The sequence below is a fragment of the Fusarium fujikuroi genome, chromosome FFUJ_chr02, assembly GCF_900079805.1.
Source record: "Fusarium fujikuroi IMI 58289 draft genome, chromosome FFUJ_chr02".
Lineage (NCBI taxonomy): Eukaryota > Fungi > Ascomycota > Sordariomycetes > Hypocreales > Nectriaceae > Fusarium > Fusarium fujikuroi.
The window spans coordinates 818,363-831,940 of NC_036623.1; the positions used below are offsets into that span (position 1 = coordinate 818,363).

General features: G+C 50.2%; 5 protein-coding genes; 3 read left to right on the forward strand and 2 right to left on the reverse strand.

The window, feature by feature from the left end:
• Positions 1–513: 513 nt before the first annotated feature.
• On the forward strand, positions 514–3,455 carry FFUJ_05032 (related to kinesin; the record flags this gene model as incomplete). XM_023571611.1 has 3 exons in its annotated part: positions 514–633; positions 720–3,142; positions 3,200–3,455. The coding sequence occupies 3 exons, from the start codon at positions 514–516 to the stop codon at positions 3,453–3,455; spliced, it is 2,799 nt and encodes a 932-aa protein (XP_023425888.1).
• Positions 3,456–4,170: 715 nt separating this feature from the next.
• FFUJ_05031 (uncharacterized protein) lies at positions 4,171–5,300 on the reverse strand (the record flags this gene model as incomplete). XM_023571612.1 has 2 exons in its annotated part: positions 4,171–5,106; positions 5,157–5,300. The coding sequence occupies 2 exons, from the start codon at positions 5,298–5,300 to the stop codon at positions 4,171–4,173; spliced, it is 1,080 nt and encodes a 359-aa protein (XP_023425889.1).
• Positions 5,301–6,386: 1,086 nt separating this feature from the next.
• On the forward strand, positions 6,387–7,558 carry FFUJ_05030 (related to leucine carboxyl methyltransferase; the record flags this gene model as incomplete). XM_023571613.1 has 2 exons in its annotated part: positions 6,387–6,642; positions 6,696–7,558. The coding sequence occupies 2 exons, from the start codon at positions 6,387–6,389 to the stop codon at positions 7,556–7,558; spliced, it is 1,119 nt and encodes a 372-aa protein (XP_023425890.1).
• Positions 7,559–8,196: 638 nt separating this feature from the next.
• On the forward strand, positions 8,197–9,219 carry FFUJ_05029 (related to transcription factor spt3; the record flags this gene model as incomplete). The annotated part of the gene is made up of 1 exon (XM_023571614.1): positions 8,197–9,219. The coding sequence occupies one exon, from the start codon at positions 8,197–8,199 to the stop codon at positions 9,217–9,219; it is 1,023 nt and encodes a 340-aa protein (XP_023425891.1).
• A 209-nt stretch (positions 9,220–9,428) lies between these two features.
• On the reverse strand, positions 9,429–12,974 carry FFUJ_05028 (related to Lactobacillus putative histidine protein kinase SppK; the record flags this gene model as incomplete). The annotated part of the gene is made up of 1 exon (XM_023571615.1): positions 9,429–12,974. The coding sequence occupies one exon, from the start codon at positions 12,972–12,974 to the stop codon at positions 9,429–9,431; it is 3,546 nt and encodes a 1,181-aa protein (XP_023425892.1).
• Positions 12,975–13,578: the final 604 nt, after the last annotated feature.

The following is a 13,578-nucleotide window of genomic DNA, read 5'->3' on the forward strand; positions in this document are numbered from 1 at the left end:
CACCTTTCAGACCCCGTTCTCCAACAAATGCCCACCGCCTCTGGTTGCCAACAACACACCTGGGCCGTTAGGTTGGCATTCATTTGTTGTTGTCGTCGATACTTTTTATTGCTGATCGCACGTCAAACCGCACCTAAACAACATTATCGTGCATATTATTCTATATACAACCGTACGCCCTGCCAGCGAATCACGAAACCCTGCTTGTATCTTGGCTCTGCCTTGATCTGCATCCGCGACTCGGCCTTTGTTTAGAGCCATCTCCCTTTATTATCTTATCCTCGTCTCCTCTCTCTTTGTTTGAGGTCCAGTCGTTCCCCCCTCTCGCCGCCATTTTGTGGCTCATTGCAACAATCTTGCGGCCCGCATCTTCTGCGACCCCCCTCAACACCCCCCTGAAGGTTCGCTTCAGAGCAACCAACGATCGAGCCCGACTTTTTTCCCCTTCTCTCGGGACGACAGCACCGCGGCCGATGATAACGTTTGTTGCGTGACACACAGCCTGCGTTCAACATGTCGTCCGCAAATAGTATCAAGGTCGTGGCCAGGTTTCGACCTCAGAACAAGGTCGAGCTTGAGTCAGGCGGAAAGCCCATCGTATCCTTCGATGGCGAGGATACCTGTACCGTCGCCGTATGTTTTGCCATTTGCGTTGCTTTGCGTTGCGTTACTGTTCACGGCAATATACGGTGAGACCTCACAGCTAACATGTTCGGCAGTCCAAGGAGGCGCAGGGTAGCTTCACCTTTGACCGAGTCTTTGATATGGGATGTAAACAACAAGACATTTTCGACTTTTCGATCCGATCTACCGTCGACGATATTCTCAATGGATACAACGGAACCGTCTTCGCCTACGGCCAGACCGGTGCCGGTAAGTCTTATACCATGATGGGCACCAACATCGACGACGATGAGGGTCGAGGTATTATTCCCCGTATCGTCGAGCAGATCTTTGCCAGCATCATGTCCAGTCCCGGCACCATCGAGTACACGGTCCGCGTCAGTTATATGGAAATCTACATGGAGAGGATTCGAGATCTGCTTGCACCGCAGAACGACAACCTGCCCGTCCACGAAGAGAAGAACCGAGGTGTCTATGTCAAGGGTCTTTTGGAAATCTACGTCTCAAGTGTCCAAGAAGTTTACGAGGTCATGAGGAGAGGAGGAAACGCCCGAGCTGTCGCCGCCACAAACATGAATCAGGAGTCCTCACGATCCCACTCCATCTTTGTCATCACCATCACACAGAAGAATGTCGAAACCGGCTCAGCAAAAAGCGGACAGCTGTTCCTTGTCGATTTGGCTGGTAGTGAAAAGGTTGGCAAGACTGGTGCCAGTGGACAGACTCTGGAGGAAGCCAAAAAGATCAACAAGAGTTTGAGTGCCCTGGGAATGGTCATCAATGCCTTGACCGATGGCAAATCCTCACATATTCCTTACCGAGACTCCAAGTTGACCCGTATCTTGCAAGAGTCTCTCGGTGGTAACAGTCGGACAACCCTTATCATCAACTGTTCGCCCAGTAGTTACAACGATGCCGAAACATTGGGTACACTAAGATTCGGTATGCGAGCCAAGTCGATCAAGAACAAGGCCAAGGTCAACGCCGAGCTGAGTCCCGCCGAACTCAAATCCCTCCTCAAGAAAGCGCAAGGACAGGTTACGAACTTTGAGAGCTACATCTCCTCCCTCGAGGGCGAGATCCAGATGTGGCGTGCTGGTGAAGCCGTCCCCAAGGAGAGATGGGCCACACCTTTGACTACCGATGCCGTTGCTAGGACCAAGGCTGATGCCAGGACATCGACACGGCCATCTACTCCTTCATTAATATCAGACAGCCGATCAGAAACACCTGCGATATCCGAACGAGCTGGCACTCCCAGCTTACCGCTTGACAAGGACGAGAGGGAGGAGTTTCTACGACGAGAGAACGAACTGCAGGACCAGATCTCGGAGAAGGAGTCTCAAGCTGCGTCGGCCGAGAAGCAGCTGCGAGAGACCAAGGAGGAGCTGGCCTACCTCAAGGATCACGACAGCAAAGTCGGCAAGGAGAACGAGAAGCTTACAACCGAGGTTAACGAATTCAAGATGCAACTGGAGAGGCTCACATTCGAGAGCAAGGAAGCTCAGATCACAATGGACGCTTTGAAGGAGGCTAACTCGGAGCTCACCACCGAACTCGACGAGGTGAAGCAGCAGCTTCTCGATGTCAAGATGAGCGCCAAGGAGAGCGGTGCCGCTCTCGACGAGAAGGAGAAGAGGAAGGCCGAGAAGATGGCCAAGATGATGGCTGGCTTCGATTTGGGTGGCGATGTATTTAGCGAGAATGAGCGACATATCGCTGAGACGATCGAGAAGGTCGACTCGCTTCATGATCTCAGCGCGACTGGCGACAACATCGCACCTGATGAGTTTAAGGCGCTCAAGGCTCGATTGGTGGAGACCCAGGGCATTGTTCGACAAGCAGAGCTTTCCATGTACAGCACTTCCTCAAGCGAGTCCGACTCAAGGAGGAGGCAAGAACTTGAAGCCCGCCTTGAGGCTGTCCAGGCCGAGTACGAGGAGATTCTTACCCGTAACTTGGGCCCTGAAGATATCGAGGAGGTCAAGGCCCGACTTGAGAACGCTTTTGCGAACCGCCAGACTGCTCAGTCGCAGTTTGTCGAAGAGTTGAAGGAGGACATTGCCCAGAAGGCTGCTGAGAACACAAGAATGAAGACCCTTATTGAGGATCTTCAACAACGTGTCAAGGCGGGCGCCACTGCGCCAATGGCTAACGGCAAGACGATCCAGCAACAGATCGCCGAGTTTGACGTCATGAAGAAGAGTCTCATGCGTGACCTTCAAAACCGATGTGAGCGTGTTGTCGAGCTCGAGATTTCCCTTGATGAGACTCGAGAGCAATATAACAACGTTCTCCGATCGTCCAACAACAGGGCGCAACAGAAGAAGATGGCCTTCCTCGAGAGAAACCTGGAGCAACTCACCCAGGTCCAGCGCCAGCTGGTCGAGCAGAACTCTGCTCTCAAGAAGGAGGTTGCTATCGCTGAGCGCAAGCTGATTGCACGAAACGAGCGTATCCAGAGCCTGGAGAGCCTGCTACAGGATAGTCAGGAGAAGATGGCCGCTGCGAACCACAAGTATGTACCCCTGAATAGCACCCCTTTTCTGATGAACTCAACTAACAAACCACCCAGGTTCGAGGTTCAGCTTGCCGCTGTCAAGGAGCGACTCGAGCTGGCCAAGGCCGGCAGCACTCGCGGTCTTAACTCGCCTGGTGGCTTTAGCTTTGCCAACGCCGGCAGCAGGATCGCCAAGCCTCTTCGAGGAGGCGGCGGCGGCAACGACGCCCCCAGCATTCCCACGATTCAGAACCTTCAGGGCCAGAGCGAAGGCAACACCAGCAGCGGTAGCAGCAGCAAGCGTGCCAGTTGGTTCTTCACAAAGTCATAGACAACATAATGAGGGAATAAACATAAATAAAAGAAGAAAAGAGCTCGCTGCTTTTTTTGCTTACCTTATGGGCACGGCGTTGCGAGCAAGATCTGTTAGACACAAACATTCCTCCTTTTCATACCCCCCCTTTTTCCATTCAACGATGCCCCCGTTCGACAAAGCTTTCTAAAAGGTTTCTCTTCTTCTCTTCTGCTGCTTTCTACTTTGTCCCCCGATTTCGGGTTTGTCTCTTTTTTTTCCTGCTTCTACTATAAGAAGGCGATAGAGGATGGGGCGGCTACGATGATTTGGATTTACGACAGGCATCGCGATGGGACCATGGTAGGACGGATGGGCTGTTATATGGCTGGCGCTCTAGGCGCGAGAGATGGGATGAGATGAGCTGTGATGAGTCGAAGGAGAGATCGAGAGAGAGGATAGGAGATGAGACAAATATCAGCAGCAGCAGTGGAGGAAGCTTGCATGAGTCTTGTCACGACCACATAGCTAAAGGCACGAAGTATAAGAGAGTCAATGAATTGATTGAATTTCTAACAAACATTTTATTTTTATTTCTTGCTTATATCAAAGAGCTAAAACAGAGTGGTATTCTTGACGGAAGGCTTTACAATCTAAACCGTTTACATGCCTTTGTAGACAAGGACAACAGGCAGTTAACCAAAGGGGATATCATCAAGTGACAAGTCGTACGTAGAAAGCGCGGATCATTCGTTTACATCTTGATGTCCTGGTTGCCATCACCGTTGTCGGTTCCCATGGCAGCCAGGAGGATGACCTGAGGGATGATAACGGCGAAGATGACACAGAGGGCAGCGAAGGTGACAGCGACGATCTTGACGCTGAGCATGACAATACGGCGCCAGGCAGACTTGGAGAAGCTGGACCAGGCGTCGCGAACAGTAGCATAGCCTAGGCCACCGACAACAACGGGCTCGATACGGCCGTTGAAAGAGCGGTCGAAAGGAATGATGGTGTCGGCGTCAGCGGGGAGAAGAGAGGCCTGGACTCGAACGAGCACAACGTAGGCGGGAATCTGGATAGCGACCTGGAGAAGGACAGCGACGAGCAGGATGCCGAAAACGCTGCCGAGACCCTGGAGCTGAGGAATCTCATTGGTCTGGTCGCCGCCAAACAGGTAGAGAACACCGAAGGTGCCAAGATTGACGATCTGAGAGGCAGCCCAGAAGATGAGAGTAGGTCTCCAGGTGGCGGCGAAAGTGGTCTTGAAAGGAGGGAGACGGCTCCAGAACTTGAGAGGAGAAGGAGGCGTGATGACGATGTGGACCCAGGCGGCGCTAAGCTGAACGCAGACGAGAGAACCGATCAAGTTGGACAGAACAAAGGAATAAGGAATGACGGTATAGGTGATGCCGTTGATGAGTGCCGTGACGACAGCTTGGGCGAGGAAGCAAGGCAGACCACGGAAGATGGCGCGGAAACCACCAGTAGATCGGAGTAGGCGCCAGGTAGCTCGGAAAGACGAAGTGATGGGACGGCCCTGGCCAGCGATAGGGACAGAGGAAGTAGAAGCGGGCTTGGGCATGTCATCGTTGGCGAGAGGCTCGACGGGGAGAGGTTCGTAAGCGGGAGGTTTCTCATCTTCGACGATGGCGAGAACGGGGAAGACCTTTTCGAAAGTGTAGTTGATCTGAGATGTGTTAGCATATGGACGTGAGTGTCAGTAAGGGTAGTACTCACGAGGACAAAGACGGGGAGGAAGAGGATGAAGTTGGCGAGGAATACGAATCTCGACCAGTCGGGGAGTTGCTGAAGCTCATAGCCAAGATCAGGCTTTGGCATGTTATCGCGCCGCATAAGCAGCGATCCAGCGGAAGACAACATATTGAAGGTTTACGATATAAGGAAAAGCACTTTGTTTCGATGAAAGGAAGAATAGAAAAAGAAGATGGTGATGAGTATCCTCGTAAGGTGTGATGTTGGATGGAGGAGGGTGGTTTAATGGGCTGTCGAAAAGTGGCTCTGACGGGGGCTTTATCAGTTATGTCCGGGCAGATCGCGCAGTGGAACTAGGCACCAGGACCCCCGATTTAGTGGATGTGGATGGGCTCTGACGGGACAGGGCGTTTACGGTTACAGGGGGTCAACGGGGGGAGGGGGAGGGGGGCGAATTGCACAGCCTCAAGGCGAATTGATTGATCTACGTATACTCTGGTCGAACAGCTAATGATGGAAGAATAAAGACATTGGGTATTTTAATTGTATCTTGATCTATAGAAGATTCATAGATAATAAAATGATTTGTTGAGCATGATTCGGTTCATGTTCTCACCGTGAAGCCGGTGATTACCGTATTCGGATTGAAGGATCAAACTGAGGTGTGTAGGACTTTGATGATACCCTTCGTATATACACGTAATCAGCCTCAAACTCATGCCAAACGTAAGCTTTTGATTGGCGCTTCCTCGTCTTTTTAGTCTTCACAAAATATGCAACTTGCTTTTGTGTTGCTTTTGTGAATCTACATTTCTATTCATGCCCCGAGAGTTCCGATGTTTACAAGGCAGATTTAGAGGATTGTGCTTCTGAGACTGTAGGCTCATGGTTGGGTTTACCTGAAACTGTTTGTGTCCGCGCATGCTATGCTATGCTATGCTGTTGACTCGGCTATGTCGGCTCGATATATGTATGTACTCATTTATGCCGCATTTATTTACTCTCAAGTCTCTGTTTGTTACTGTCTATCAAGTTCAGTCCCATTGTCAACATGTGAGTTAAATGAGGTGCATGCCCCGCAATCATGACTCTCCCGTTTCTTACAGGGGCTGGCTGTCCGACGTCACTGGCCACATCCACTGAAAAGACCCTCTATTCTATTCAACCTCATCAAGCTCTAGCTAGCTTGAGCTCCGTCAGCTCGGAACAACTAAAGCCGCTATAACCTCACTCTGAATACCCTCAGACTAAAGAATGCCCGCCCCCGAGATACCAAATCTCCTAAATTCTCGCCGCAGCGCACGTGGAGGCCGTGGTCGAGGTAGAGGACGAGGAGGTCACGCATCATCAGCTGTTCCTCACGATGCTACCATCCAAGGCACAGATACTGATGCTTCAGTGTCGAGGCTGAGCGCTGTTGATCTGGGATATCTTTATGATCCGTATGCTCAGTACTTTGTGCAGAGTAGCGATGGACCAGTGGCGAGACGACTCCCTATAATCAATCGAGGTGTGCTAGAAAACATTGTCATGGCCCCCAATATATACTCACACCTTTTATAGGAACATATACCCGCACTATTTCTCTGGACACTCTTATCGAGTCGTTTCTAGACGGCGATCAAGACAGTGAACAAGGCGCAGGACCGAAACAGGTTGTATCTTTGGGGGCTGGTACTGATACAAGACCTTTTCGACTGTTCTTTTCAGAGTCGCGTCCTGGATTGGTCTATCATGAGCTTGACTTTCAAGTTGTCACCTCAAAGAAGTTACGGACTGTACAAGCTACGCCCAAGCTGAGAAATATCTTGAAAGATGCTACTCAATTGACCGAACATTCCTGGTCAGCTAAACCCACTGGGTGCGAATATTACTGCCATGGTCAAGACCTGAGAGGTTTCTCTCACGCCAAAACACCAAAGGAGGAAGATGGCACAGAAACAACGACGAACGAAATCTCTCTCCCTGGTCTACGGACCGATATCCCTACGTTACTTCTCTCAGAGTGCTGTCTCTGCTATCTCACCACCACCGAAGCCTCAGATGTGATCAACTTCTTCAGCTCACGGATACCAAACCTCGGCACAATCATCTACGAACCAATCCGCCCAGACGACGCCTTTGGCAAGATGATGGTGTCGAACCTAGCAGCGCGCCGCATCCAAATGCCCACTCTTCAGATGTACCAGACACCGGAAGACCAACGAGCGAGAATGAGCAAAGCTGGGTTTGACAAGGTGTATCATATGACGATTGAGGATATCTGGCAGAATTGGGTGTCGGCGGATGAAAAGCGGCGTGTCGATTCGCTGGAGGGGTTGGACGAGGTTGAGGAGTGGAAGTTGTTGGCGGCGCATTACATCGTTGTTTGGGCTTCGAAGGGGGAGGGATTTGAAAGTTGGGACAGCTTTAGAGGTTGTGCTTGATCTGACGATGTCAATGAATACTTTCAAGTGTTTATGATTGTGCAAGACCCATGTGAAATGGTTCATGATCATGCCAGGCCATACAAGCACAGCCGAGAACTTGTCAAGCACACTCAACAATTCAGTTAATTCAGTAGCTATTGGAGCGTGAATGTGTCTTGTCTAGGTATATCAAGATCTATGTCTGACTATCATGACTTGTCTTAGGCGCAGGAACAACATATTTCCTATTTGAGTTTAGCCCCATCTCTACTGGCCTTCATCCCGACAAGTCGCTTTCCATCCTCAGGCGAACCAACATCAACCTTTGAATCGCCATTTGAGAATACACATTCATATACAACTTGTTCAACCACTCATAAATCGATTCTCAAATTATTACCCAAGTCGCATAAAATATCAATACAAGAAGGATCAGCCCCTTAGATAATTGACCGTTGTTCTCAGAGCTTCAAGGTATTGCGCCTCTCACACTCCAAACACCCTCTCAGTACTACTCCGTACGCTTTAAGCCTTCATTGCTTCACAGAACTAACTCAATATGCAGATAAAAACTTTAGTCTTGGATAAACAGAATATTCAAGTCCTCTCAGGCGCACAATAACAACCCTTGACGTCTCATCTCACAACGCGACAAGATGGCGGATTCAAGAGATAGCAAGTCGTACAAATATCGCCAGGAGATCAGTCAGATGATGTACGTCTCGGGCGAAACCGCAGAACCTCCCGTCGAAACAACAAGTATCATCGAAGACATTGTCCGTCAACAGGTCATCGAACTCGTGCGTCTCTCATCCCCTTCACCCACTCATCTCACCTCACCTCATACTAAACCCTCTCAGCTCCGAAACTGCACCGAACTCGCTTCGCGTCGCGGTTCAAAATCCATCAGCATCAACGATCTCATCTTCCAAATCCGCCATGACCAAGCAAAAGTCTCTCGTTTGCGCACGTTCCTCTCGTGGAAAGACGTGCGAAAGAACGTAAAGGACTCTGATGACAAGGGCGCTGATGCCGATATCGCCGCTGGCGATGATCCCGTGGCTGCCGGTGATAACACAACAGATGATACAGCCAAGAAGAACAAAAAGGCAAAAGTCGGTTTGCCGTGGGAGCCCTCGTCGTACTACAACGTTGAAGTGCCTGAGCGCGAGGACGAAGAGGATGAAGAGGAGGAGGAGATGAACTACATCACACTGCAGCGTTTGCGCAAAGCTGATGAGCGCACCAAGGCCATGACGAAGGAGGAGTACGTTACATGGTCTGAATACCGTCAAGCATCATTCACCTACCGCAAAGGCAAGCGATTCCGCGAGTGGGCTGGCTTCGGCATCGTCACAGACAGCAAACCCTCCGACGACATTGTCGATATTCTCGGCTTCCTCACCTTCGAGATGGTCCAGACCCTCACCGAGATGGCGCTCAAGGTCAAGGAGCAGGAGGATCTAGTGCGTGCTCAGAACGGAGGCGATAATGTTGGAAATGCGAAGAAGCGGAAGCATGAGGGCGCCTTGTTCGATTTCCCTAGTGAGGGAAAGACGCCAATCGAGCCTCGCCATGTGCAAGAAGGGTCTCGAAGATTGCAGCAGAGGCCAAAGAAGTCGAGGGCCATGCTCAACGGCACCAGAATTGCACAGCATACGCCGCTCAACATCTTCTAGTCATCTATCTATATGTGCAGCGTTCACCAGTTTATTGTACGCTAAGGCGTTGGATTAGGAACATCACCAATGTTTGGGTTGGTTAGTAGGAAAGGCGCACGGAAAGGATATTTGGATGTTCATTAAGGTATTACTCGATAGATTGGTGCCAACCACTCGTCGGCTATTTCTACACGTCTTTCGTGACTTCCATGCTGTATCTCCCAACCCTACGCTCGAGACACAGACATCTTGCGTCGTCGAGCAGCTGCAGCATCCTCACAGAGTCGCGTGCCGACTCTTTGTAAACTCATGGGTAATTCCTCCTCACCGTCACTACCAGCCTCCTTCTCATTACCATCTCTCCTATGATTCCGTCTTCTCGTATGGCTTGCACGGATTGTTTGCGTTCGCTGCAGTCCACTGGCTCTACTCTCGACTGTTGGGACCTCCTCTGCCGGAACACCAGTCATGCGGCTATCAGCAGTCGGCATGCGAGACAGAGGCATCCGCGTCAAGTGCTTGCGCTCCCGATAGTTACTAAGAGTAGGAGTCTTTAGTAGACCGCTGCGGAAGTCATTAACTCCAACCAGAATTTTAACAAGCTGCACAAGCTCTTCGAGATATTCGATGATCTCCATCTGTCCAGAAGTGCTCGCGTTCCAAGAGAGAAATCGTTTTTGGGTGATGAGGTATGCGACCTGCGCAGCAAGCTCCCCATTCTCGTCAAAGACACTCGATGGCTCCCCAGCCGGTGTCTGAGTGCCACTTTTGGACGCAAGAATCTCGCGCACATGGTTGACCAGGCGCAATTGCGCCAGACGACTTGACGGGATGAACTGCGGCAGAGGCGTCCAGGTAATGAACGCCTCGTACACCGTGAAAAGTGTCAGCATGATACTGGCAGCCACATTCCGTCGATAGGCGTGGACTTGAGGATTCAAGTCTTCCAAAATGGACGAACCATACTCTCTCCGCAGCATCACAACGTTTTCCATCCTATCGATAATTTGATGCAACACGTAGAAGATCTCTTTGTAGACAGGCACGAGTGGTTTAAAATCCCCCTTAAGGCGCGGTTCAGTAACGGAGAATGGAAGAAAAGTCTCGGCCGCAGCCAGAGCTCCTCGTGCTTTGTTTGTGGCACGACGGAAGCGCTTGTTGAGGTCAGAATTCCGGAAATCTGGCTTGATGGGCTCGTCCAGGCCAACAGCCATCGCGGCTTGCATATTTTGAACCTGTTTGACCGACGCTGCGACAGACTCAACTAGTCGATCTCTAGCTCTGACTGGGTATAAAATAAGTTCAATCAGCAGCGCAGTGGTTCCCCCCACGATAAAGGCACACAAGCGCTTATAGAAATAATGATAAGCGGGCTCGTCGCCGTTAACAGCAGCTAGTACTGTTAGTATATCAAGGATATCCGAAATGATAGCAAGCAACTTACAGAGTGCAACCACGACCATTGTAACCGTAGAGATCATGCCGGCCTTGACATATCTAGTGCCAAGCTGGACATAGAACGACGGCATGATACCAATAATCAGAAAGAAAACCATGGCGATCAGACTTTTGCTCCCGACTAGGGCAGATGCAAAGCCAAAAGCACTGCCTGCTACGACACCGCAAAGACGAATGAAAAACACGTGGAAGGATGTTCCTATGGCCACTTCAAAGACGAGAAACAGCTGCATCGGTGCCCATATGCCACGATAGGAACTGTACCATCCAGCCTGAGACTCCACGAAAGCCGGCCAGCTAAGTAAGAGGATGGCGATTGTGAGTTTAAACGCATATTTTATGTGTTCTGAGTCCTGGGTCCATTCCAAGGCATCGGCTGCCATCCCCCTAATCTTGAGGATCTTACTGCGTTTCTGAGGCTGAGATTGCCCCTTTTCTTGTGGTTGTTCAGTGTTGCGATCCTCTCTCGTTTGAAGAACCGGCTCTGCAAATCGAATGCCTTTTTCTTCATCCTTTCCCTTAGGCGGCTGTGTTTTCGTATCCTTATTGCTTTGCTTTGTTTTAATTTTGGACTTGTGTCCTGTTGTACTCTTTCCCCGACGAACTTCTTTGCGAGCCGCTTCTGGCAGAACAAAACCGTCGCTCTCACCACCACTAATCAACCACTGCCTGATATCGACATGTTTGGGGAACCAGATTGTGGCTCTGTCGTTTCGAGCTTGCCTCTGTTCGACTGTCTGTCGAACATGGCGAAGCATCTCCAAAACATACTTAGCTGCCTGACGCAAACTAAGTACGAACGAAGATATCAAGAACGTTTCCATTCGGGGCATAAAGTCCGTACTATATCCACTCTTATCCATACCTGAACGGCGAAGCTCCATGGAGCAGCTGGCATCGAAATTAGCGATTGCTTCCGCGAAAAGGTCGATTCTAAGGTCCAATTCTTGGAGATGGATTCCTCTTGGGGTTGGTGCTCCTGAAGGCAATCTTCGTACATCATAGCAATAAGCGACACATATGATGACCAGGCGTACGGCCTCTTTCAGCGAACCCTCGAACACCTGAACAGGCTCTCGGATACGCTCAATGATGGACTCGAGAAGACTTGCGCTACTAGCTTCGATCTCCCTCAGAGGTTTGCTTTCTTCAACCCTCTGAAGGTAGTCATCAAAGGTGCTCATGCGTTTGATCCCACTGGGCCCTGACATATCGCTGTCGCTTTCGTCATCGGTGCCATCATTATTCTGCAATACGATGAATTTGTTCTCACATGCAGCGATGATGTTGACTGTGTTTTGGACGAGGCTGCTCATATAGGAAGTTGTCAGAGGCTTCATGCTGCTTAGAGGAAGGGCTGACACAGAGATCTCGTAGTTAACTTCCTTCTGAGCAGCTTTGCAATGAGTGTGACGTGCACGAAGACTCCCCTTGTTGCCTATCAGACTCTTGATCGTCGTAAGGCCAACTGGAGTGGTGGACATATGATATCGATGTTGAGATTGTTTGAAGGGATTCGGAAACTGACTCAACCACTTGCGGAAACGACCCTTCTTGCGCTTTGGTTTCTCGGGGACACTCTTTACTGTGTTTGTCATTGTAAGGGCAGTGATAGTGGAATCTTCTTCGGAATCAGCACCAGGTGTGATGAACCAATGCGTAGCCCGTGTCACGGTATCCATCGTTTCGATAAGAGCATCAATGGCAGACACACCGAGGTAACTGCTCGACAGCTCGGGAAAGATTGATAGGTTGACCACGATTGAGATACCACCGCCAACCATCATAGGGTAGTAGGTGTGTGTAATAACCTCTGAAGACACCGAGGTGTAGCCCCCGAGCAGAGTAATGATATTGGCAATGAGAAAAAAGGTGACAAATAAGAACATGCGGGGACTAGCCGATCTTACGTAGCCATGAAAGAAAGCAGCCATGGTGAAGAATACTGCGCAGATAGCATTATGGGCTGTTTCGTGTGTTGTTTGAGCAGTAGCCAACATAGATAGCCTGAGTGCAACTATGGACCACGCAAGTCCGAATAAGGTGCCCAGCAGCATCATGAGAAGGGTCTCGATCATGGGGCCCAACCTTTGACCTGGATGAGCAAAGACAGTAGCCATTGGCGCAAGAAAGGTCGAAGGACCTAGGACTGCCGCGGCTTGAGGAGTCATGACGGCGACGACCGAACCGATACTAGCGATGGAGCACTTGATTATCTGTTTCCATAGATCGTTGGTCTCGGTGTCAACCCAGAGGACTATGGCCAGCTCTCGAAGTCGTTTCGTCACGGTCTTCATGATGGGCGATCTAGCCATGACTGCGGTAAAGATATAAGCTGATACTTTGGTGAATTCGTTGGAGCTTGATGAGAATCGTCAGTCATCCTCTCGTCTTGCGGATGGACGCTTCGAGATTCGCGTGAGCGCCAGATAAGAGAAGAAACAGTCGAGCACGGCCAGCCATGCAGAAGGAAAAGATGAAGAGGAAGCTCAAATCGTCAATGCTCGATGATGTCTAATCATGCAATTCATGCCCAGCAGTAGGGGTCAGAATTCCTTAATATCGTATCGCGTCTTGGGCTCCAAGGCTTGGCTACTCGTGGGTCATGAATGATTCGTGTCTGCAGGGGGGGAACTATGTCATTGCTTTTATAAGTGTATTATTATATTAAGATGATAAGAGTTTTCCAAGATGAGAGAGAGGGCGATCGTGTAATCATGGGTCGTGGGAATAAGCAATTGATGAAAAGTCATGGAAACACAGTGAAACAAAACGATGATTGACGAAAACTTGGAAAGTGCCGGAGATGGAACATCGGCACACGACGCTAAGGCAGGTTGCCCACGCGATGTGCCGAGACCTCGACTCCCATCGTTCAGGGCAGTCAATGGGATTGTATTCAGTACAACTGGCTTCTAT